Consider the following 27,213-nt stretch of genomic DNA (forward strand, 5'->3'; position numbering starts at 1 on the left):
GAAAAATTTGTTACTACAAACAAGTGCAGTTAGCTCCAATTCCAGTGTGGATGTGATACAACCCAGGCCATAAATATTCACTTCAAGTAAGGTTTGTAAGACAGTCTTATACCCACAGTATTTATCATTGCTAATTTCAATATTGTTATAATTTGCAGGATTTAATCTTTTCACACACACCTTCATGCAGTGCACCTTATGATTACTTGTTGCTGGGATCAGTGTACTGCAGTGTTGCACACAGCCCATGTTTCATACTATTCCCTCTTGGATGTGTTTAGGTAGAAGGTAAAGTTCTCCCTGCACTTAATTAATTATGCACCATGCCATGAGAACATATATGAGAACACGAGAACAGCCCACTATAAAGAAGACAAAAACTGAGTTCCTTTGAGATACTTTTACTTTGTATGTGATTCACCAGAAAAGCACAGTGGCCTGTATATTATGCTTGTGATATTTCAAGGCCTGGTTGACAGTATGGATTGTTATGGGGTTTAATTGCATCTTGAGAAGGGAACCCCTCTTTGTATACCAACTAGGCTATCAACTGGACAACTGAAGAATTGAGGATTCACTCCAGGCAGGGGCAAACAGCTTTTCTCTTTCCCAGAGATTCCATACAGGCTCTGGAGCCCACCAAGACTGCTATCTACTGGGTTCTGATGACTTTCCCTGGAGTTAGAGTGGTCAAAACATGAAGATGAGCAGTCACCTTCAAGTGCCAAGGTTGAGAATGCATTGGAGCTACCTACACCTTCAGTCCCCCATACAAGTTCATGGCATAGTGCTTAACCATCACTGGCCAGATTGAAATCTCTGGCTATTACGGCACTTCCAGCCATATAATGTGATTTGTACTCCCCCCCCTCAATTGATTTTATACACTCTTATAGTGGTTAGTTGCATCTTCAGGAGGGTTATGATCTGGAGGAGCTATGTTCATTTTTTTCAGTAACGAACCTATGAAATTGATATAAACATAGATTGCACATATGCCAGTTCTGCACAAAAATTGTCATTTATACAAACTCAGAGACAAAATGGAATATCAGATTCATGCAACATTATTATTCAACCAGAAGGTGAAATTTTAATTCCAGCTTAGGGTGGAGGAAGAGGTTTTCTTTACAGTGAAAGCTTGCAAGAAGCTACAATCACACTTCACAACAGTGTCGATGAAATGCCAGTTCAACAAAGTGAGACTGGTAAAGATGAATAGGGAGTGACTTAAAGAAGATACATTTTTTTTATAAAATCATCAAACTCATAATCTACAAAAAATACAGATTTTGTTTTTTAATTAAGCTGTTCAGCACAAAACATACTAAATGCCTTTAACAGTGTTCAATGAAATATTTATACAGCCATCTCCATACTGATCTTGGGATGTGGTCTATAGTTACACAACTCAAAGTCATCATATTGGAAATCTTCAATGTTTTGAACTTCTCTAGTGATGCGTAATGTTGGAAAAGGCCGAGGCTTGCGTTTCAGTTGTTCCTTCAATGCTGCCACATGATTCAGATATACATGGTTGTCTCCCATTGTGTGAATAAATTCACCTGGCTATAAAGCAGAACAAACAATAAGGTTTATAATATCCATGAACAAGCAGCATAGTGGCATCGTTGCTGACCTGGCACTTGGCTAGTTATAGGGTAAGGAAAACAATAACATTAATAATCACTGAGTGATCCTCTTGGTAGAGGCCTCTGGCCCCAAACTCTCAGGAATTGCACTGATGCATCACAAGGACTGAGGTATGTGCCCACATTTGATCACCATCAGTGCACAAGTAGTAGTTCTACTGTTTATTCTAGTGAGAGGATCGCTGTTTCATTTGAATAAATATTTATAGCCATGTAGTAGGCATACCTTTCAGGTTCATGCAGCAAACACAACCACCTACTGGACGATATGTCAAGGTCACCAGTGTGGGATTGTCGTTGCTTGAAGAGACAACCATGTAGTCAACTTCTAGCAACAATAAATATTTGTTATAGAAGTTTACCGTGTGGTTGTCTCTACAAACACAATCCCACACTCTGTTTTAGTTTGTGTGATAAGAGACCTTTGAAAAATTTGTATCTTTCATTTACTCAGTATTTTACTTGTGATTCTGTGCTGAATAATTATAAAGTAATTTTTTACCCCCCAAATTCTTTCCCTGCTTATGACAGATGTCATAGTTTTCATATCAGAAAATGCCTCAGTCTTTAAATATGGACCTTTAGAGATGCTGCAAGCAGCACACTATTGTAATTATTATAGAATTCTAATGTGGAGTTTAAATGGGAGAAGAGAAAGTGAATGGAAACATGAGAATATAAAAGTGAAATATATATTGGGTAGGAGAACAAACTGAAGGACAGCAAAACTTACAGCATAGTCTGTGGCAGTATGGCATAAACCAGTTGAACAGAAGGGAAGTTTGGTACAGGTACTTGAGTAAGCAGGAGGGACACTGGGGAATACTGATGCATAATGAACTCATTCACTGTCAATTAAGTTATAGTGACACTAAGGATGTCCATTATTGCCTGCCCTATTTTAGTATACTCAGTGCTTTGACTGACTGGATGTCCAGACACTAGACTGTTAAAGGCAGCACATGACCCTGGCCTCTAAAGTCACCAGATTCAACACCTTTAGTTTTTGCATTTTGGGAAGTAATACCATCTTGTGAGGCATGATGCTGTGTAGTCTACAGAAGTTTACCATTTCAGAGGACTGCATTGCCTTCATCTTCATACTTGAAGCCAAGCAAGCACCAAGCTTTGGAATATGACACTTTGTAGTCTGGTAGAAGTTTACTGACGTTCTTCCAAAATGTCAGGACTACATAGTGTCACATCCCAGAAGATAGTACTCTTCACAGTCACCACTGTGAGGTTCTCAGATCTATGAAGGATTGTGTTTACATGACAAGATGAGACATTTAAATGGATTAAAGGAGCAACGAACATTGTAATTTCTAATGACAAGCTGATCTGTCACAAATGCATTATAAATTAAATTTGCTAGAAACACTAACAGTTTGGTGCTTCATTTAAATGTTTGCTGCAGGTTTGAATTTCATGTAGTTTTAACAATATCGTGAGAAAATATGGGATTTGAGGTTCTCACAGCAGTGGTTATGAAGAGTACTATCTCTGGGATATAACACCATGTAGTCAATTGAAAGACTTTAACAGACTGCATAGCAGTATATCCCAGAAGGCAGTGCTTTTCATGAGAAAACTTACTTTACAAATATGTGGAAACTGCATACATACATCACATACAGAACAGTTCCAATACAACATTCTCCAGTAAGTAAATGTGTCATAAAGGAAATCATGAAACTAAACATCTTCTATAACTTGATATTTTCAAAATTTTACAGAAAATCCAATTATACCAGAATTTCACTACATAGAAATTAAAGTGTCTGTACCTTTAGACCTGTCACCTTTGCAACCATGTAAGTTAGTAATGCATAACTAGCAATATTAAATGGTACTCCAAGCCCCATGTCTGCTGAACGCTGATACAGCTGGCAGAAGAGCTCGTCATTGGCAACGTAGAATTGAACAAGGCAGTGACATGGTGGAAGAGCCATTTTCGGTATATCAGTAGGATTCCATGAACAGATGATCATGCGACGATCATATGGTTTGGACTTCAGTGTGTTGATTACTTGCTGGAGTTGATCAATACCTTGACCAGCATAGTCAGTGTGCATGTCCTTATATTCAGCTCCAAAGTGACGCCACTGAAATCCATACACAGGTCCAAGGTCTCCTACAATAAAGTATTAAGCGTCCATGAATAAACCAGGAGGTGTCAACTTAGCACTAACGCTGTTTTTTATTCAGGAAGCATACATCTGAATATTTTCTGAGAAACTGAGTGCTCTGACAGGTAATTGTGGACTGCTTACCTGACGAAAGCTGGTTTTGTGAGCTGGCAAAATCACTTCTATAGTTTAGTACAGAAAATAATATGGCAATGAAAGGGTTAAACACTTTATGTCCTGTCATAAATAATGAAGCTTTAGTTTTATCAGTAAAACTTAGTCAATACAACATTATTAAATGATCTGTGAGTAAATAACTAGCACCACCACCCATCATGAATGGGGCAGTCAAATGTGTTCGGTACACATGTGCCAAGTGAAGTAAAATATTGTCACATGTTAAGAGTGACTCTTGACAGGGTTTAGGATTGGAGATTGGATTTACTGACCACTTACAGGTCATAACTACAAATAACTATAACACTATCACTATTTCCACATTTTACCAATTACTACAGCGTCTTTTCAGTCTTGCTTTCACTAGGCATTTCCCAGTAACGGATCTTAACCATGGAGATTCTTCAACTGCAGTGACCAAGTCTTCTCTTCATAGACTCCCATACAATTATCTTCCTTCCTTACAACTGACTAACTTCAAACTTTGTCCCTTGCTTCTAACATCTCGGCACAGACCAACAGAAAACACAGCTCTTCTATTGTTGCTCAAATAATTTCCATGGGAATGTGCTTGTTTGCAAAGGCATTACCCAGTAATGGTTGCGTATACTTATTAAAAATCTGCTGCCTAGCGGCGAATGTTGTTTTGTTGTCTGTTTCGAGGTCACTACCCAGCAACAGCTCTACATGCTACTGTATATTACACACATTGTTTTATAGCACATGGGAATTGTTACAGTTTCCATGTTGTGACGCGTTATCTTACGTCCATCACCGCTACAACCACTACAATCGGAACAGACACTTCCACGACAATGAATATGTGGAAATTGGGGAGTTAACACAGCGACAAATCATAGCAACAGATGAGAAGAAACACGTTACCGGTGTAATCTATAAAGAGCATTCCCGAAGCAACGGATTGCCGAACACGTGAGATCGAACCTTGGTGAGGGGTGTCCTCTATTGAGTCCGCGTGTGCCTTGTATAAAGGGCCTAGCTCTCGAATAGAATATTGAACATGGAGTACTGGAGAATTGAGAACAGAGCATGAATATTGAGTATTGAATACTGAGAATTGAATATCGAGTACTGAGTATTGAGAACAAGACAATCTTGGGATAGCTGCCGCCAGAGACAGTTGAGATCCAACCATGGCCAAGGATAGTTGAGACGTCACATTGGAGTACTGGCCCAGAAGTCAAGTGATATTGCAAGTGATAATAATTGTATGGTGTGTAAGCATGAGTGTCCAATAAAGATTCACTAAATCCGAGACCCACGTGAAGTTATTTGTCACGTGACATATCCAACATGCGACAATATGCGCAAAATTCCTGGTTGAGTTGCTGCCCTTGTCATAGTGTGTGAATGCTTTTCAGTCATTACCATTAATAACGGCCTGAGCTGAACTCATAAAGTATGATTACCTACTGAGAAGACTTTTGGCACTACAGATGTCACCATTATTGTTGTTATTATTAATTTACCTAGTCCTTCTGGCTGCACTATGGCCCTGGGGTCGACCCAGCCTCTAACAGAAATGAGTACCAAGAATTAATTAAATAATTTTCCTGGGTAGTAAAGCACGGCCAGTGCGTAAGGCTGACATCTTTGAGCTAATTGTCTAGATAATGTGGGACCCTCAACGTCTCATAACCCTATGGGCCTTCACGGCCTGTTACAGGGATAGCTTTATTATTTTTTTTTTACTTTTTTGTTATTGTTGTTTAATTATTTTATTTTACTTTACGTTTTGTAATAAACTGTATAAATACAGATTCTCTCTACATTAAACTTGTCACATATAACCTAAAAATACTGCATTATTACCATACTTGTTATTGTTAGTCCATAAACAGATTTTGCATGCCTAGCTCCATTGGTTCATTGGTTATTGCCATCAAAATTATAGGTAAAATAGTTTTCACACAACCACCACATTGTTGTTTTGCACTCTTAAATAAAAGTTCCACATTCTTTAAAATTTATCAGGTTTCTAAATTAAATGGCATGATGCTGAGGTGGTCTCCAGTGGGCATAATAGTTGTATGATCAACTGGTTCAGAAGTTGATATAGCAGACAGACAGAACTATGATCCCATAAGCTTACTTTTAAGGAAGTGAAGCAGGAAGAAATAATGTAAGATTCTATTGTGATGGTACAAAGAGGGACAAACTAACAACACAACTGCATAAGCTATCATCATTCACAAAGGCTTCAAGAATAATGTATTCTGATAACTGCATAGCCAGCTGCATTTTTATGTCATTGGAAATAACAATATTCATTCCATGGATACATCCATTGTAGAATATATTCATTTCAGCTGGCAGAGGCCAAAACAACAGCAAGTTTGTAATTACTACAACTTTCTACATTTATGTGTAAAGAAATCCTCATATTATATATTTTCATTTCTAACTAGATCTCCTGTTGATTTAAATTAACTTTAACAATAAAGTGATGTAGGTCCCTACATCTCACTGTATTACTAAGTATATTGCAAAAATAGACACTACTAATGCTGTACAATAAGATATTGTTTTTATAAGAATGGAATAAAAATTACAAGTAAAAACTTTGCAAATATAAACAAATTATATTGTACAAAACTTTTTTTCTCCATAAAATAAGCACACCTTCAATTCGATCATTAAATCCCAAAGAGTCGAGGAACTGCCGTGAACTGTTACCATCCCAAATGTGGATATTCTTTTCTTGTAGCTCTTTGGCATTTGTGGAGCCTCTAATGAACCACAGCAGTTCTTCCACCACTGCACGCCAGAACACTCTCTTGGTTGTTAGAAGTGGAAACACCCCTATAGAAATGAATAATATAATATGCTAACAGACAATAATTTAAGATTCTAATGATATCTACTCAGACTCTTTCTTTACACAGCAATAGTGATTTATAAAACAGGCAAAGTTTATTTGGTAAAAGTACAACATTTTGCTTTGTATGGAATTAAATTAACATTAGCTAGCGACTTAAGTAATTTGAAAGAACTTGTATAAGTTTTCAATTTTTTTATGGTAATGAATACTGGATTGGACTCATCTCAGTTGTGACACTATAATATTGTATAACATGCTGATAGATGAAGCATGTCTGTTTGAAAATGGTATCCTCCTGCATTAGTACATTGTGTCATAACCTAAAGACCACACTCTGAAAACTTATATTCCTATGTTTACTTTACTTAATAATAAGCAATGTCAGTGGTTTGCTAGAAGAATACAGTATTTCAATATTAAGTACCAGAACAAAAAACTAAAAAAATTCAGCAGTTCTGAAAAAATAATCTGCTTCACACTCACATCTACCCACCAACTCATATACTTAGCCTCCTCTAAAAATATCTGACATGTGTAAGAAAAGGATGAGTGAATACAAGAAGGCTGTTTATTTGCACCAATATTACCTACAGGATGGAAAAGTATAACATTAATTACATGTACATGGAAAATGAAGAATGCCTTATTAAATACAGAGGGGTCCAAAAAAATGTACTCACTCTTTGATAGTCAATATCTTTGGAACAAAATGACATTTAGTTACAATTCTTGCGTGGAGAGAGAGTTCTTGTATGTGTTCGAAGTGACCACCATCAGCGGCTAAACAGTGTCGATGCCACCAAACTGCTGAGTGAACTACAGCTGTCAGTGTGTCCAGTGTGATGGGTCCACACGACGCTTCAATGGTTTCTCGTAGTGTGTTAAGTGTAGCTGGCGTTTGTTGATAAATTTCATCCTTCAAGGTTCCCCATAGGTAGAAGTTGAGATGTGTTAAGTCTGGAGACCATGGTGGGTACTCAATAGCACCTCTTCGACCTATCCATCGTCCAGGTAGAGTGTCATCCAAGTATGCCCTGACATCTTGATGGTAAAATCTCTCATCTCCAAACAGCTCTCAAATGGCAGAGAAAATCGATGTCTGAAGCATATCGAGATACACCTGACCAGTTACGGTACCTTCAAAGAAGAAAGGACCAATCAAAACGCGCGACGACAGACCACACCACACATTAACACCCAGTAGAGTCACTTCCTTGCCCATGTGAACACGTGGATTTACAGGAGCCCAATACACAAAATTGTGGCGGTTAACAGTACCTTTCATTTTGAATTGCACCTCGTCCAGTACCACTTCAATACAGCCTTGCGTTGCTCAAAGAACCTTTTAGCCATTGTTGTTGCCGTCTTCTGCTCACAGCGCGCACATGGCACGACACTCACGTCACTCATGTGACCTTCACTATCTGTTGAGAAAACGTTACACTACACTACCGCGCAAGAATTGTAACTACATGTCATGTAGTTCCAAAGATATTGACTATTAAAGAGTGAGTACATTTTTGGACCTCCCTGTAGTATGATAATTGCTGAATAATGAATTGGAAAGAACATGGAAGGTTGCAGTCATGGCTCAACAATATCTGCCCAAATCACAGCACATGTCTGAAAAGGTTTCTGTTGTTAGGCATGAATTCCTTGGACCTCCATAAAATATTCACATCCATGCACTTTACTTCCCTTTCAGAAATACAGGAAACTTCAAACTCCGGTCTCCTGTACAAGGCATCGAAGAGATTTTCAAAGAGAATGTTTAGCCCTAATGCAAATTTCATCCAAGTTCCTTTTCAATAACCACTCAGCATTCTCATTCATTTCATTTTGTCCGACAATATCCCTGCTGTCTAAATGTACAAATGACTAGGAATAGTTTTTTTTTTTCTTTTCCAGTTTGAACTTAACACCTGAAATTTGTGTTGGCATCTTCTAACTATTTATATGGATACCATACATGAACATCCACTTCAATATGTAACTCTCAAGTGACATTTTGACAAAAGGGGGTTAGTTCTTTCTAAGGGACCCAACTGAATAGGTGTCTTCCACCCCACTCACCTGAGGACGGAAACAGATCAAATTTCCAAAATGTCATGTTTTCTGTTTTCTAGAATGCCGGACAATGGAAAAAGTCCAAAAACCCAGTAATTCTGAGTGAACTGATTCAGTGTTTAATACAGCAGCAGGGGCTTGGAAATATGGTTGACAGGCACATAACCAACTGCAATGTATTAACCATACAGAAAAATATATAAAATAAAAGCTGTTGACCCAAATGAACTCTGTATTGTATGTTATGATTTGTTTCGAGATCTGTAATTGAAAAAATCGATAAGAACTAAAATTAAATTAATATGATAACTTTTAGTGTTGCAGCAATTTTGGGTAATAAATTTTTCACTAATGCCAGTGAATTCCATGAATTTTTTTCCCCTATTCACCATATATTTGTTGGATTTAAACGATTTGTTCATGCTATAAAATATGTCCTTCACATAATTATAAAAGTAATCAATTTCAGGAAGTGAAATAATAAATAATTAGGAAAGAATATAGATTTGGATTCGAGGCTGAGGGTTAATCATTGTCATATACCTAAAGACAAATTGTTCCTTTGTGTATATTGTTTGTGAGCCAGGATAGCACAGTCAGTAGAGTGACTGACTGGACAGCTGAAAGGTAAGAATTCCAGTTGGGGCAAGATTTTCTCCTCTCCATGTTATCCAGACAGGTTCTGGAGGCTCCAATGGGTACTCAGCAGTAAAGCAGTCAGGCTGTGAAGCTAGTGCCGACATCAATATGTGGATCTATACATCCATTCCCCCATTGTGTCTCTGTGGTGCAGTTTTTAACTAGTTAAATACAGGGACTTCGTCTGTACCTTTTACTTGTGTGCTGACTGACACTAATGTAATTTTTGCAAGTTTCAAGTACTGTTTATATTTTATCATAACCACATGCATATTGATGTGATAAAGAAATCATATTTTTAATATTATTTGCTATTATAGGCACATGATTTATATTAAGGAAGATTCTAAGGATTACTTCTGAAATGTCCTTCATTGCATTACCCTTTGATACCAGTATTCACTTTTCTGCTGTCATTAAGAAGCACTGAAAGAGTTTTCTGTAAGATTATAAGATGTGATGAAATGGTTCTAAGGCAAATTTACTCTCACTAAATCTGGACAAAACATGCTGTATGGGATTCCGCTCTAAATACATTATTAATTCCGAAATACAAATTAAATATAACAAAATTATTGCCAATACTACCAAACTAAAGTTTCTTGGGCTAGTACTTCACAATACTATGTCTTGAAAGAGTCACATTGATATGCTGACTTCCAAATTAAACAAAGTGTGTCATATTGCAAGAGTAATCAGACCTTTCTTATCATTAAATTCCCTAAAGATAATCTATCATGCTTATTTTCATTCAGTTATAACATATGGATTAATTTTCTTGGAACTTCTTCCCACAGTACAAAATATTTTCAAACTCCAAAAACGAATGGTTAGAATACTAATGGAAGCAAGACCCAGGTATTCTTGGATAAATGTTTTTAAAATTTTAAATATAGTACCTCTAGCATCCCAGCTCTGTTTATGGTTACCAATAAATAATTGTTTAAACAAAATTCTGAAATTCATAATTTTAATACCATGAATAATTCTAATTTTTTTTCAAGTAACGACTCACTTGACGATGTTTCATAAAAGTCGCACCTAAGCAGGCATTAAGATATATAATCATCTCCCAGCTGATATTAAGGACTTAGCATGTGATATTAAAAGCTTTAAGCATTAAAAATTATTTGCATGAGCATTCTTTTTATACTGTGGATGATTCCTTTATGCATAAAACTAGATAACTATTTCTGATGGTAATCTTAACATCACTGTATCAATATTTACAGTGTTCTATCATTTCTATTTTTCTTCAACAAAGCTTTTAATGATTACATGTCTTATTATTAATATAACTGTACTCTTTTATTCCTTTTGGACTTTCCTATATCCAATGGTTGTACCAGTATGGACCAACAGAAAAAAAAAGGAAAAAAATGTTTATATTGTCAATTATCCTTACTGATTGGATTTTGTCTATTGTAGAATATTTACACATTTAATGAGAAAAGTTATACATTTAAAAATAGCAGGAAAACCCACAGCTTCTCTGACTTACCATTTCTCAAAGAATATCGCATCTGTGCTCCAAACAAGGAATAAGTGCCAACTCCAGTGCGATCACACCTCTTGAAGCCATGTTTAATGATTCTATCAATATGATTTAAATACTGATATTCCTCATGTTCAACACTTACAGCAGCATCTCCTGCAGCGTTAAAATAATCGGAATTGCAATTTGATGAAACAGGACTGATAGTATGTGTAGGGAGATTACTTCTATTCAAGTTGTCAGGTGAAGGCAACAGTCCCTTGTTTTCGTAACTTTTTGTATCATCAATAATATCTGACATTAAACTGTTATTTCCTGTACATTTTTCCTTGTTTTCCTTACTGACATGCATCATTCCTTCTACATACTCCAATTCTCTTACTTCTACGGGAGGTTGGGCAAGGTTAACTGTGTCAGGATTTCCCCTAGCATTTTTCAAATTAACATCCATTGCTTTGATTTCACCGTCACCATTTTCATTTGCTGAAGATTCCGGCTGGGTGCTCATTTCACCAAATTCTCAAACTTACGAATAAAGGTATAAAAATTTCCTGTATATCACTGAACACTAACGCACCATCTAAACAAATTCGCGCCAAGTCCAATCACCACGATCACCGCTGAAGTGCAACAAAGCGCCACGGGGCCTACGGCGCCAAAGACTAAGCCCCTAACCGTGTCACTCTATCGGCAAGGTACTGACTCATTGCAGGATTTGTACAACATGTGTGATTGAAGATACAATAAATTGAAGAAGTTCTAATAAAAATGTATTATTTATGATAAATCTGTAATCTGGAAATAAATTATCTCTATCAAATGGCATGATTGTTATTTAATTATTTCATGAAATAGAGCTATTATAAAGTAGAACGACTTCCTCCCACAGACGGCATTGAAATATGAGTTGTTGTACCATATAAAGAATCGAACGAAGGTACGTTTCTTTGCTATATGTGGGGCCACTCGTACGATATCTGGAACAATGCAAAGATGATCAGCAAGACGTGAAACGTCCGAAATTTTTGCTCAAACGTCGGACTGAACAGAGTGTCGAGGAGAATATTTGGACTGAAGAGAGATGAAGTGACAAGAGGTTGGAGAAAACTGCATAATGAGGAGCTTCATAACTTGTACTCGTCTCCAAGTATAATTAGAAAGATCAAGTTAAGGAGGATGAGGTGGGCAGGGCATGTAGCATGATGGGGGAGACGAGAAGAAAAGAGACAACTGTGAAGACCAAGATGTAGGTGGGTGGAAAATATTAAAATGGGTCTTAGAGAGATGGGATGGGATGGATTGGATTGATCTGGCTCAGGATAGGGACAGTGGAGGGCTCTTGTGAACACGGTACTGAACCTTCGTGTTCCATAAAATGCGGAGAAATTCTTGAGTAGCTGCAAAATTGGCAGCTCCTCCAGAAGGGCTGAGCTCCATGTGTAATCTTTTCCTTACTGAACTGGAATGTGAATAAATACCAGATTTTCAATATTCATTGTATTTCTTTAAGATATGTTATTATTTTTGCCATATAATTCTTTCCATTACTGAACTGGAATATGAAAAGATTTCAGATTTTCAGTATTCATTATATTTCTGTAAGATATGTTATTATTTTTGCCATATTTGTCTGCCCTGTACCTAACTGGTGAAGATGAATATATCACATTTTTATGTGTCATTAAATGCAGTATTAATCTTGTTGACAAGGATGTAGTTCACATTCTCGAGTTCCATCATTCTAATGAGATTAATAATAAATGGGTACCTGAGTGTTGTTGCTTACTATGGATGATTTATAATACTTAAACATAACCGAAAAATTATCTCACGTGTGGCTTTCAAGTGTAAGTTTTGAGCAACTTATGAGGTTTAATATAAGTGTGTCTGATGAAAACAGAATTTTCTTTCAAATTTCCCCATCTTCAGCTTTCCTAAATACATGTATTCCATATATGTTACAGCTCACAATGTCCGGTGCATTTGGATAAAGAGGTGTGTGATGTGAAAGAAAGGTTAGTACTTTCCAGGCACTGGTGAGAAAAATAATTTGCAACCAAATATCATGTACTACAGATGATCTTACTATATTGTTCTTTTTTTTTCAAGGGGAGCCAGGTTTAATATCACTTCACTCATATCCCTCCCAATAGATATGGGTGAAGTGATACTGAACAGAATTAAAAAAGGGGGATGTAGGAACCTCTGCAGTGCAAGAGATCTGGTTGCAAAATGATTTATTCCTATTCTTCCTACAAACGGCTTCATAAGTACGACGGGGGGCGAGGAGCACCCGAAAGGTGATATGTTAACATACCTTCTTATCGTTTGGGCTGTCGGATCTGGCCATCATTTTGTATTTAGTTAGGGGTAAATGCGTAGAGATGGCAGCAGCATTGAATCGTGGTGTCATGGCGGCCTTTTTGCCAGACAATAACATGAGAGTTTCACGGGGCTGATCAGAAATCTACAAGATAAGCCATTGCACAGGTTACCAGCGTCTCTTCACCAACCGTTACCAAGGCTTCTTCGTTGAGGCTTTGCTTCATGTGCTCACAATCCAATCCTAACATTCAATACATTTATAAAAATTTTAATTTCATGCATCCTGCCGTGATAGTTCAAAACAAGGTTAACGTAACCTCAACTTCTTGCTTATCCNGAAGTACTTCCCTCCAACTTAGTGATCCGTGTGTCCCGTCACCTGTGATTACACAGCTAATACCAATGTAACCGATCACAGTTACCGAAAGATACCAAACTTAGGGACATTTTAAATTGTGTTATTTGTTTAGTCGTTGCCNGCTTTCCCCGTTCAGATGTTTGGAAATGCCGCATTCATTTGCCGTCTTTGAGGTGTCAACGGTTTCCCTATGTAACAACTACGAAGTATTTCACGGCGGTGACTATGAAGAAAGCAGTCTTCTGGGATTTGGCACCGTGTATATGTGGTGTTAACCGACGTTTCGGAGGAACGTATCGCCTCCATCTTCAGGGTAGAAGAAAAAGTATAAGAAATCTGCAAGCGACAAGACCGTGGCTGCTTTTACCGTTCTCACGGTCTTGTCGCTTGCAGATTTCTTATACTTTTTCTTCTACCCTGAAGATGGAGGCGATACGTTCCTCCGAAACGTCGGTTAACACCACATATACACGGTGCCAAATCCCAGAAGACTGCTTTCTTCAACTACGAAGTACTTCCCTCCAACTTAGTGATCCGTGTGTCCCGTCACCTGTGATTACACAGCTAATACCAATGTAACCGATCACAGTTACCGAAAGATACCAAACTTAGGGACATTTTAAATTGTGTTATTTGTTTAGTCGTTGCCATGGTTACCATTACGCTTGAAATAGTATTTTGTCAATATTCTGTGGAGACTTCCAAACCTTCCAAATATTCTGCTTCGTGTTGTATGTGTTTAAAGCATGGAACGTCGGTGAGCGGAGTATAATTTCAGGCTTTACAACACTGCAAAAATTGTGTAAGCACATTACATATGTGAACATATTCGTATGTTGTACGTGCTCGTTAATTTGAAAGGAAGCCAAGTCTGTAAAAAAATAAATTGTAGGTATTCGGCTACTAGTTAGAAGAACGCCATATGTGGAAGGCATGGGGCATATCAGCTCGTCTGTCAGTGACCTAATCACTACCGATCACTACTTTAACTACTTCAACCGCCGGTCAGGTCTTTTTTTTTTTAAGTTGAGAACATGCATGCCTCTCTGCCTGCGACCTAATCAGTACGTAAACCCCGAACTTATATTAACATATATAAATTAACATTATAAGATACTTCCACAGAAGTCTTGGGGAATTTCGATTTTCTCCCACATTGATTCTTAACGAAGTGTACAAGGTCGTACACAGACCTCTTTTAAGTTTGTCATAAACTATCATTGAAATTGTAAGATTTGAGGCTTTCACGTCAGTGACTATGAAGAAAGCAGTCTTCTGGGATTTGGCACCGTGTATATGTGGTGTTAACCGACGTTTCGNATGTTGCAATTTTGAAATGAAATCTGTTACCAGAGATCTTTGCTTAATGTTTGTCAACCGATTCTGTTTTGGGGATTTTTTTTTTTAATTTTATTTACATCTATAAACTGTTACACAAGTACAATTGGACAAGTATAAGTATCTTTAAATTAAGAGGCAATTGAACTCTGAGTAATGCTTGCTACCATTCAGTCCAGAACCTTTTGTCTTCTCGTCTGTTGTCCAAAAACATAAAAATTAGAATATACAAAACTATAATTTTGCCTGTGGTTCTGTATGGGTGTGAAACTTGGTCTCTGACATTAAAGAAGAAACATAGACTGACGGTGTTTGAGAACAGGGTGTTGAGGAGAATATTTGGACCAAAGACAGATGAAGTGACAGGAGGTTGGAGAAAACTGCGTAATGAGGAGCTTCATAACTTGTACTCTTTTCCAAGTATAATTGGAATGATCAAGTCAAGGAGGATGGGGTGGGCAGGGCATGTAACACGATGGGGGAGACGAGGAATGCGTATAGGATATTGGTGGGAAAGCCAGAAGAAAAGAGACCACTGTGAAGACCAAGATGTAGGTGGGTGGAAAATATTAAAATTGATCTTAGAGAGATGGGATGGTATGGATTGGATTGATCTGGCTCAGGATAGGTACCAGTGGAGAGCTCTTGTGAACACAGTAATTAACCTTTGGGTTCCATAAAATGCTGAGAAATTCTTGAGTAGCTGCAGAATTAGCGGCTCCTCCAGAAGGGCTCAGCTCCATGAGTAAGTAAGTAAGTATGAGTATCTTTACCTTTTTTTTTTTGACATAAAGTGCACTTTACATGATGTAATACCTGCACGTTTTTGATGTAGGTCTATCATAAACTGTTTTTGAAACATGATGAAATGTAATCATGAAAATTTATTAAGGAATTAAGTTTTTCAATTATTTTGGTCAATAACGAAGCCCAGTTTGCATAAAGTTAGTTTTTATTACTCTGTTGGAATATGAAATTTGTTCATTTCATTCAATACATTTTGTGCTTTACAGAAATACTGATTATAAACTGACAGGAAACAAGCCTAATAAACTTCTGTGAATGCCTTTGGGAATCCTCTGTACTACATTATAGGGTACTCTCTCTCTAGTTTTGTTTTGGTGAGAAAATAAATCCTACAGAGAAAATAAAGGTTGTATCTATTGAACCTTTAAGGCTTAAGAAGTCAGGGAGAAGCCTTCTGTTTCTCTTCATTATTCTCTTCTTTTTCCTTCTTCTTGTTCTTATTGTTCTTTGCTTATGTTTCTCCATTATCTCGTACTTCTTTTCTATCCTACCTCTTCTTTCTCCCTGATCTCTTTTTCTTCTCTTCCTCCCTTTGTTTCTTCTTTTCCTCCTCCTCCTCTGTATTTGTTTTTCCTCATCCTCCCTTAGTCTGTTACCAAAGGAGGAAAACATACATGTAAATTGAAGGTGTTGCGAGAACACTGTGCTGACAATATTTGAATATAAGAAGGAAGAACTAACAAGAGGCTGGAGAAAACTGTTTAATGAGCAGCTTCATAATCTATACTTTTCATGATATATTATGAGTATCTTTAAATCAAGGAGGCTTAGCTGGGTGAATATGTAACACATGAGAGAAGAGAAATATTTACAGAATTTTAATTGGAGAACCTGAAGGAAAGGGAAAGAGATACTTGGGAGCCATAGATCAGTGAATCTTAGAGAACTAGAATATGATGTAGACTGCATCATCTGGCTTATGATATGGACCTGTGGCAGCCTGTTTGGACGTGGAAATGAACTTCCAGGTACCATTAAGGGAAGGGAATTTCCCGTCTAGCTGAGCAATGTTAGCTTTGCAAGAAACACTTGCTTCTGTTTTAATGTACTCTGCAGTTCAGAATCCTTATCTTCCTGTCTTCCTCTTAAACCATAAAATATATAAATTTACAACACTGTAATTTTACCAATTGTCTATGTAGCTATAAAGCTTGACTTGTTATTCTGAAGGAGGAATGAATATCCGAACATGAAGAATGATGAAGTAACAGAGCAGTGGAAAGAAAATGTTTCTATAATGAGCAGCTCTTATGCTCTTCATCTAACATTGGTTTAGTTATTGAGTCATTGTGATAAGCTGAACAGGGATTGTAGCCTATAAGAATAAGAAATGGGTGTTAATTGTATTTGGAAAAACCCCAAATAGAGCCCTATTTGAGATGCCTAGACTTTGATGAGAGGATGGTATTAAAGTGAACCTCACGGAAATAGTATATGAAGGAGGTGACTGGAATGAACAGGCTCAGGAGGGAGGGAAACCAGTGTGAACATGGTAATGGATCACTGGGTAGGAAGTCTGTTGACCAGCTGAATAACTGTCAATTTTAGGTTAGTATGGGTGTGAAACTTGTTCTGTCCTGTTAAGGGAAGAACGTAGTCTGAGGGTGTTTGAGAACATGGAGCGTGACATACCGAACACGTGACAACTGGTGTCAGAAGTGGGATCAGTTCGGATTCTGCGGCGAATTTGGAAGAATCATTAAATTTATGAGCACAACGAGTGTTACGTTATAAAACAAGGAAGAATGGAGTCACAACAAATCCTGGACCTTGGAAGTGCTAGGGACGAGCACCACTGAAGAGAGGGGTGGATGTGGGAGAATGAACAGTGCAAAAAGATGCCAGCAGAACAACAAGACCGAATGCAAACGTTGCCAGCAGAACACCACGAGAATGAAAGCGAGGAATGAATGCGAGACAATTGGACCAACAAATCCGAGACCCACGTAAAGTTATTTGTCCCATGACATTCCCAACACGTGACTCCTAAGAGGGATCAAGTCACAGGATGCTGGAGAAAATTCACAGTGAGGAACTTCACAATATGTATTCATCACCAAATTTTGTTGGAATGATCAAATCAAGGAGGAAGAGATGGGCAAGAAATGTGTCACATATGAGAGAGATAAGAAATGCATATAGAATTTGTCAAAAAGTCTAAAGTGAAGAGACCACTTCAAAGACCTACCCTTGTCAGATGTGAGGATATTATTAAAATGAATCTTAAATAAATGTAATAGGAGCAGTGGACTGGAATTACCTGTCTCAGGATAAGAACCAGTGGCAAGCTCTTGTGAACATGGTAATGAACCTTTGGCTTCCATAAAATGCTGGTTATTTCTTTAGTAACTTGACAACTGTCAGGTTATCAAGAAGGATTTAGCTCTATGGAGTCATTCATTCAGTTAGTTGGTAAGTAAGTGAGTAAAGGTATCCCTGCAACAGGCCATGGATGCCCATAGGGTTGTGAGATGTTGAGGCTCCCACATTTTCTAGACAATCGGCCCACAGATGGCCGTGAGATTGTCAGCCTTATGCACTGGCTGCACTTTACCTCTAGGAATATTCCTGGTATTCATTTCTGATAGAAGTTGACTTGACCCCAGGGCCACAACATGGCTGGAAGGATTAGGTAAATTGAAAAAAATCCACCTCATTAGAATTCGATCCCCCGACCTTCTGGCTTGTAGCATAGTGCCTCAACCAACTACACTACTACGTGCACCCCTCAGTTAGTTGGTTAGACATAAAAATTAAATTCACTCTTTTGTCTTCATGCAAATCAGATTATATGTATAAATATGCTTCTGCTACGTCTACATATATTTAATCATTCAGACCAATTATATTTTTCTAATGTAGTTTGCAGGTCTCCAAATCCACAATGCCATTTGCTACCGGAGATGAGCGGAAGGACTTTGTAGTCATAACAGCTGGTAAGGTCTTAATTAGAATTCACAACATTTACTCCTGTAGCTGGTTCCATCGTGTAATTTCCTAACACCAACTAATTGCCTCTGCTGTACTTTTAAATGATGTTTACTATTGTTTATGCTGCAGTGCCTCTTTCTCGTCTGCTTTCACTCGTAGAGGACTCATGGGTTGATCTGATTCTGTGCTAGAAAGTAACCTATGTTTTATATGGCTATAAAACTTGGTCTGTTATGTTAAGGGAGGAACACAGGCAGAGAGTGTTTGTTGAGAAAATGGTGCTAATGACAATATTTGGGCCTAAAAGGGAAGAAGTCACAGTAGGCTGAAGAAATGTGCATAATGAGGAGCTTCATCATTTTGTAATATTACTGAGATAATAAAATCAATGTGGATGAAATAGATGGGAGAATTTGTCACATATGGAGGATATAGGAAAGAATACAAGTTTTCGTTAGAAAACCTGAAAGAACAGATCACATGAAAGACATAGGTTTAGATGGAGAATAATATTAAACTTTATCTTAAAGAAGCATGGTTGGAATGAGTGAACTGAGTTTATTTGGCTTGAGATAGGAACATGTGATCGGCTCTTGTTGATGTAGTAATGAGCCTTCAGGTTCCATAAAAGGCAGGAAATGTTTTTACCTAGCTGGCTGACTCAGTCTCATTTACAGATTTTGTCAAACTCAGTATACCTGACTTCTGCTCTGTGTGATAAAATGTTTGAGTTTAGTCTGATGTAATTAGTTTTTGAATATATTTCCCTTAATGCTCATACAGGAGGAAAATGTCTTACATGGAAATCAGAGGCACCCATGAAATATACTGTGTATATTTGTTGATTCAAAGAAAATTGCTGCTATGATAACAGCATCTATTAATTGCATACTATTGAAAGTGTTTTCCAGTTTCCTGTAAAACTATGCATATAGCCATTGCCATCCTGTTTTACCATACACTGCATGTACCTCAGACAGACATGTGAACATAAAGTGAATTTTTAATGACACTCCAAAGGGTATACTTGACTCTTCTTGTTTAAAAGATTAAATAAGTAAGCTGATTACAAGGTAAGAAGGCTTTTAATTAATTAAATACTGTTCTATTTAAGAATTAATTTTTGGTATTGGTTCAGGATTACTAGTTCAGAACTTCAAAATTCCCATGTACATCCAGACATTGGAAAGATTATGACAGTCCATAGTAATGCAGCAAATGTATTAAAAATTTTGTTTTATTCAGCTCTAAACCCGTCTTCTGCTTGAACTTTACCTTTAAATAAGTCATGACCCCTTCTTCTGTAAGTAACCACAGGTTGTGATTTTAACCAGTCCTTATGTCTGTCATTTAAGGCTGTGGATTATCTTTGCTATGAAGAATCTGTAACTCAAGTCTACTTTTTTTGTTTTATGTAGCAAACTATTTTGGACTCACACCAACAGAAGAAATCTGTGTAATGCTGAGCAATGATATCAATCTCAACAACTTTCTAGATGATGCAAGTTGTTTCACCCTGTCTGCTGTGGCGCACGAAAGTCAATCCAGAATGCAGATGACATTGGACACAAGAGTATGTTGTTGCTATATTGACTAATTTTATCTTGAAATCTAAAATTGCAGCTACACACACTCTGAATCTATATACTAGGTGCTAGATGGAATTGTTATGTCATTATGGATAATAGGTTGATTTTTCTTTATTAACAACGTGTGAATGTTGTGATATATTTAGAAAGTAGATCTGAATTGATGGACAGGATAGTGCTGCTGCATGTGGGAAAGTTTAAGAAAGCAAATTTATTTGAATGTCTAAAAGTATGGACCATTTAACTTATGCACCTGAAATGAGACATACTGCAACAAAAACCAAACACTCAAATAAAACAACATATATACAAGGAGCGTTCCATATATGATGACTCCTATTTTTTTAATGAAAACTACAACAGATACAGAAAGCATAATAACACAGTTAAATAGAGCAAGATTTCAGCTACTTACAGTTATTTTTCCATATAATCACCACCATTCGTTATGCACTTCTGCCAGCGATGATCAAGACCCTGTATGCTGCGCCTGTAAAAGTCTGCACCAGCAGAGGCTAGCCACTTTCTTACAGCTGCAATGACAGCATCGTTGTCTGGAAAATGTTGCCCATGTAGTCCATCTGTCATAGGCCCAAAGCGATGGAAGTCTGAAGGTGCTAAATTGGGGCTATAAGGTGGATGTGGTAGGACAGTCCAGCCAAACTTTGCAGTGTGCGCGGTGGTTGCCAAACTGGTATGGGGTCTAGTGTTATTGTGTTGCAAGCAAAAGGTTGTCTGTTTCTCTGGCCTGACTCGGGAAATGCGGGCTTTCAACTTAGTCAGCATCGTCTTGTAGCATCCAGAATTACCAATCTCACCAGGCTCCAGGAAATTCAAGAAAATCACACCCTGCCTATCCCAAAAGACCATGCACATCACTTTCCTTGCTGATGGCTGTGTCTTGAACTTCTTTTTTCTTGGAGAATCTGGATGTCGCCACTCCATGGACTGTCTTTTGGATTCTGGCTCATAGTGGTGACACCATGTCTCATCTCCGGTGATGATGCTCTCCAGAAACTTGTCACCTTCAGCCTCAAACTGGTGCAACAGGTCCTGACAGACTTCCATTTGATGAGTTTTGTGGTGCTGTGTAAGCATCCGCAGGACCCACCTGGAACAAGCTTTGCAATAATCCAGCTTCCCCAACATCGTTTCCAATGCATTACACCTGATAGTCAGCTGTGCACACAGTTCCTTGATCATTATCCACCGATCTGTATGGATGATCCGATTGAGGCGCTGTTCATTGTGAGGAGTGGCTGCTGAGCAGGGACGCCCAGGGCATGGCTTGTCATGCACTTCACTTTCGCCAGTGTTGAAATGCATTACCAGTGCCTCACTGTGCTGACATCCACTGTATCGTCTCCATACACCTTTAGCAAGCGTCGATGGATATCAGTGGGTGCAATTTGTTTGGCAGTGAGAAATTCAATAACACATCTCTGTTTTGTACGCACTTCTATGTCAGATGCCAATTTGGTAGACTGCTCTGCTGTCGCTATCTGTCGCACAACAACCAAACTAACAGTACATTGGTGGGAAGGTTCAGCCTTTACTACAACCCCACCAGCATCCAGCTCAGACATTATATTAACACAGAAAAATAGGAGGCATTATATACGGAATGCCCTTCGTAAAATATTTGTAATTAACAATGGAATGTCATTTTCTGTGTGACCTTTGTTTTACTGTATTTAAGCTTTTTTTTTATTTATTTATTTGAGGCTCAGAAATTTTGTCCTCAAGACAAATCTTAGTTAAGAGTTTCACTGTAGGGGATGTGAATTCACTGGGGAATGGCAACAGTTACATCATATTTCCATTATAATTAAATTTAGAAGTTTATGATGTCTTGGACACAGAACGTGATTTTTAACATCCTAACATTGTTTTGTTCCATTCAAAATATATTTATGAGACACTTCATATTTTTTATTTATATATAATATTTTTTCATGAACTTAGATTGTCCCAAGGGAAGGAAAAGAGAAGCTACTTGTGTTCTTCAAAATAAGACCAGAGGTCATCACTTTGGAGAATCTTCATGAAAACGTGTTTGTTTCTTCAATGGTAGATTCTCCCATTTCGTCTTTATATCATACAATCCAGAAAGTGTTCGCTCCAGTTCTGCTGAAAGTAAGTGTTTCTCATACTACATCCATCAATTTTGAATGTGAATTTGACTTCACATATTTATTTAAATACCTTATTTTTTTTATTGCTAGTGGGGTGTGACTAAGTCCCTTGTACTGCAGCCACATTTGGCCTATTGTACCAGCCCCAGATGATAGGTGAGGGTGATTGTGGAGCAATTGGTGGAATAGAGATTGGCAAGGGAAACTGAAGTACTCGGAGAAAACCTGCCCCAGCGCCACTTTGTCCACCACAAATCCCACTTGACCAGACCCAGGATCAAACCAGGGCCGGTGCGGTGGGAAGCCAGCAACTAACCGCCTGAGCTATGGCACAGCCAAAATACCTTATTTGCTTTCTTCTTATATTGTTATACATACTTGGTATGGATTTGAGGATTACAGAAAGACAAGGGCCGCCAGAGATCTGAAAGAAAATGACAAAATGTATTTTGTCTAATTGTGAACTTCATAAATGACAAGTTGCTGAGAGAGTTCTTGTATGACTATGGCATCTTGGCGTGTCTGTCTTACATTGCACTTTGTGAATACACTTGTTCCCTTGTGTACTTCTATCCATTCTTGCACAGAATACGATTTTATCTGTATTGTCCCTTTTAGTGAATGATGGGGTATCTGAGATGTCCCACTACTACCAACCCAAGAGAAGATGGCATTATGTCAGTGCCCAACTTGGTTGGGCATTCATCTGTGACTTTTGGCTCTGCATGAGTAGAGCTGATAGGAACTAACATCTGCATTCTATCTGACAGCCAGGCTGCACTTAAAGCACTTAAAAAACACCAGATCAACTCAAAATTGGTCTGGGATTGCCACCAAACTCTCATGGAACTGGTCAAACATAACAGGGTAACATAACAGGGTACAACTGATATGGGTGCCGGGGCATGAGGGTATTGCTGGAAATGAAGCAGCAGACCATTTAGCTAAAATTGGAGCTGAACATCCATTCATAGGACCTGAACCAGCCTGTGGCATCTCTATAGGAGTTGCCAGACATGCGATCAGGACTGGACTAACATAAAACATAAGAAATACTGGGGATCTTTAACTGGACTCAGGCAAGCAAAGGGACTCATACGAGGACCCTCTACTAAAAGAGCGAAGAAACTGTTGAAGTTAAACAGGAACCAGCTACAGTGGGTGGTAGGACTACTTACAGGACACTGTCACCTCAAAGGACACCTCTTCAAATTGGGACTAAGTAACAGTCCAACTTGTGAGAGGTGTGAAGAAGAAAACGAAACAGCCATACATATCCTGTGTGAATGTGAGGCCTTAGCTTATTTAAGATTGCACCACTTGGGTCAACATTTTATGGAACCAAGTGACTATTTCGACATCCCCAAATACAAAATCTTGCACTTCTTTCAAAGTGCAGGATTGTTGAGGGGATAATCAGAAGGGGAGGCACAATAGATCACTGTGGTCAGGGTGCAAGGGCCAAGAAGGCCCACCCTTTATACATTCATTCATTCATTCAAGAGGGTCTTAGTCTGGAAGGTTCTGCCTCTGGCAATATTTGAGGCTCTTAAAGACCCTGAGAAACACTTGGGGGGAACACAAGAGCCCAGTAGAGATCTTTGCTCATAAGGGACAATTATAAATTATGCATTCTGCATAATCAACAATTTCATCTTGAACTCTAAAGTTTGGCTTCTGGCATAGTCCTTTTTAAATTACCTTGTGTGGTAGTCTTGTCTGGTGTATGGTTTTACCGAATTGTGTGCAGCATATACCCTGGCCCTGTACCTATTGCTTTGTCAGTTTAATCTTTGTCATATGTTTCAATACATAAAACAAGAGCCTTTTAAAAGGATCTCTTCATATTATTATCTTAACATCTTTGCATACTCAATCTGGCCTTGTACCCTTCAAAATTAAAAATCGTGTGAAATAAAGCAACAGCACTTCTGTCATTTGTGGATTTTTTTAATCATGTTATGAATGTGTGAATTAGCCTAGCTAATTGCTTACTTCTTTAATCATTGATTATTTCTTCTTTTAGTCAGTTGATTACCTTACACAATTAATGCAAAGTGCAAGTTAAAATATTTTACAAACCGTGTATCCTGTCTTTGCAGAACATGCTCTTTTCTTATTGATCATATATCATGATTTTGAATTTTAAATATTTGTAACTCTGTCTCTCTCATCAAGGATGCTTAATTGAAAGCACCATGAGCTGGCCTTCCCTAGCTTCAGATTCCTAGCAATAAATCAAGAAATAATTACATTTTTCCCTTGGGACATTAATTTGTGGTATTATTGGTTTATTATTATCCAATCATTTTGTTGTGTGTGTGTGTGTGTGTGCATTGTAATTGTGAATTAAATCCTGGAATTATGCAATTCAAGGCTATGCTAGCAACAAATTGTTAAGCGTTAACATATTGCACGAACATAAATTATGTAATGGATCACAAATAAGTCATCAGTCTTTTGTTTCAGGGTGTTATGCCCATTCTTTGAGTACTGATAATATATATTGACGTGAAGTTTAGTAAGTAACTTAGATTGTGAAGATTTGGAAGGTTTATTTCCTTTTCAAAACATACATATTGCAGATGTTTGTAAGGACCAGTTCAGTAAAATTGTGTCTACAGTTCTGATCCAAAAGCAATAGGATGACCAAGTGGACACTTGGTAGGTAATATGGCAGCAGTATGTCTATATAATTTCTTAAATTCACTTTTACATGAATAGCATAAGATCTGTTTGGGTAAATTCTGTATAGACATTCCTCCTACTAATTTCAAATGTATTCAGCAGCAAAATAATGCAGTTGTCTGTGGTGTATATGTATGCCTGGCACCATTATTCACCTCAATAGTAGACCTTACTGAAAGATAAACAGCCATGTATTTGATGTGACTTCAAACTACACTGGGAAATGTTTCTCTCTCTCTCTCTCTCTGTCACACAGACACACACACACACACACATGCACTCACCTGCACCCTGATGATTTCTTTACTTGGCCTAAAGATGGAGGTGAAATGTTTTTCCTAAATGTTTTTTGACTCTCAGCTGACTGCATGGCATTATGTCCAAGAAAGGATAACTCTTTGTGACAACTGCTATGAAAATCTCAGGTCCTTCCATATTTTTCATAATACTTTCCCTGTTAATTATGGCTCAGCAGTCTTTAACTGGATTCAACTGTTGTTCATCATCAAAAAATCATAAAAACTTAATGTTATCCAAATTGTAGCTATTTTAAATCAGTTATGCAACAAATTTGCATACTTACATTCAAAATTAATTTCTTTGTGGTTACTAAGGAAACAACAGAATACAATTTACACTGTTTGTAACATTAACCTCCTATAACAGAACATCCATATAAACTTGTGTTAGTTTTTGCAATACCATTTCATGATAGACCTTGGAAGGTCCATTGTTAAAATCTGTTTTAGTGATTATGAATTTTTTTCTTTTACAGGATGATAAATGGAGTTATAATTTTGATCCAAAACTTCAGGAACTAATAACACAACTTGAATCGGGACTGCAGAGTGTGTTACAAAAGGGAGATCAGTCTGTCAATAATAAAACAGAATTCAGTGGAAACATAGCTGGTGAGTTTGTCTTCTGTGGTGTGTGTGTGTATGCATGCGCACGTGCATGCATACACATGCACATGTGCATGTAGATATGTTGGATTCCTATCTTCAGAATTTACTTAATTTTTATGAGATATGAAGATTAAAATTTTTTATTTGATATAAAAATAGAGGACCCTTCCATCCTAAAGATGGAAACAACAGGTTCCTCTGGAATGCTGATATATATCTACTATACTAAACACTGTCACATCTCAGAAGGCAGTAAAGTTCATAATTATTGCCATGAGGACTTAAAATCACACATATCAGAATCAGCCACTGGTGCTGGGTTATATGGTTGTGGCGCAAAAAAGAGCTTAGCTTTAGTCTTGGACAATACACTACAGTATTCCAGGCAAAAGTATATGGCATAGTGATATGTACAACAGAGAATATATACAAAGGTTTTAAAAATAGGGACATCTACATTTTGTTGACAGTCAAGCCGCAATAAAAATTGCTTGTCAGTTACTATATCAACTTCCTAAATTAGTTTGGGATTGCCATCAGTTTCTAATGAAGCTGGCTAAACATGTCAGTATAAAACTGATATCAGTGCCAGGATATAGGGAAATTGAAGGGACTATGATTGTCAGTCATTTGGCAAGAGCTGGTTCTGGATGTTCATTAATAGGGTCTGAACCCTCATATGGTATCTCAGAGAATTTCCAGGAGGGCCATCAGGAACCAGATGAACAGAGGCCACCAAGAATACTGGGCATGTGTTCATGGACATAAATATATGCAAAGGGCTTATTTTGGGAATACTCTGCCAAAAGAGCTAGAGAACTGTTAGCTCTAAATATGAACAAGTGAGGACACTAAGAGTACTAATAGGACAATCACGTCAAAGTAAATCTGTTCAAACCGGGACTTGTAAATAGTCCCAACTGTGAAAGGGGCCATGATGACGATGAAACAGCTTCACATATCCTATATGCCTAAGAGGTTTTAGGTGAATTAAGGTTATGTCACCTGGGATTCCATTTAATGAAGTCAAATGAGTATAAAATGGCCCCATTAAGCAAACTGATGCACTTCATTCAAAATGTCAGACTCATGGAATTCTAACATTAATAAGGGGTGCAGGGCCACAGTTATTT

The 27,213-nt window shown here is 37.7% G+C and overlaps 2 protein-coding genes across 2 annotated transcripts in view; one reads left to right on the forward strand and one right to left on the reverse strand.

The window, feature by feature from the left end:
• Window positions 1–1,273: 1,273 nt before the first annotated feature.
• Window positions 1,274–11,658, reverse strand: LOC111862046 (thymidylate synthase). Its single transcript, XM_023847111.2, has 4 exons — window positions 11,008–11,658; window positions 6,602–6,781; window positions 3,440–3,786; window positions 1,274–1,569 (listed from the first exon to the last, which is right to left on the reverse strand). The coding sequence occupies exons 1-4, from the start codon at window positions 11,507–11,509 to the stop codon at window positions 1,360–1,362; spliced, it is 1,239 nt and encodes a 412-aa protein (XP_023702879.1). The 5' UTR covers window positions 11,510–11,658; the 3' UTR covers window positions 1,274–1,359.
• A 2,709-nt stretch (window positions 11,659–14,367) lies between these two features.
• Window positions 14,368–27,213, forward strand: part of LOC111861958 (cytoplasmic dynein 2 heavy chain 1) — a 155,760-nt gene continuing 142,914 nt past the window's right edge. Inside the window, exons 1-5 of the mRNA XM_033750511.1 lie at window positions 14,368–14,486; window positions 18,692–18,765; window positions 20,179–20,333; window positions 22,315–22,485; window positions 25,948–26,083. Coding sequence (XP_033606402.1) covers window positions 18,714–18,765; window positions 20,179–20,333; window positions 22,315–22,485; window positions 25,948–26,083 — 514 coding nt within the window. The 5' untranslated portion in view covers window positions 14,368–14,486; window positions 18,692–18,713. The remainder of the gene's footprint in view (window positions 14,487–18,691; window positions 18,766–20,178; window positions 20,334–22,314; window positions 22,486–25,947; window positions 26,084–27,213) is intronic.

The sequence above is a fragment of the Cryptotermes secundus genome, unplaced genomic scaffold, assembly GCF_002891405.2.
Source record: "Cryptotermes secundus unplaced genomic scaffold, Csec_1.0 scaffold181, whole genome shotgun sequence".
Classification (NCBI taxonomy): Eukaryota; Metazoa; Arthropoda; class Insecta; order Blattodea; family Kalotermitidae; genus Cryptotermes; species Cryptotermes secundus.

What these genes read in the sequence shown, in the direction of transcription:
- LOC111862046 (XM_023847111.2), bottom strand. Translation starts at nt 11,509, where the DNA reads ATGAGCACCCAGCCGGAATCTTCAGCAAATGAAAATGGTGACGGTGAA. An exon ending in GCGATATTCTTTGAGAAATG is followed by an intron (nt 6,782 to 11,007) that starts GTAAGTCAGAGA and finishes TCATTTCTATAG; the next exon opens with GGGTGTTTCCACTTCTAACA. An exon ending in ATTTAATGATCGAATTGAAG is followed by an intron (nt 3,787 to 6,601) that starts GTGTGCTTATTT and finishes ACTTTATTGTAG; the next exon opens with GAGACCTTGGACCTGTGTAT.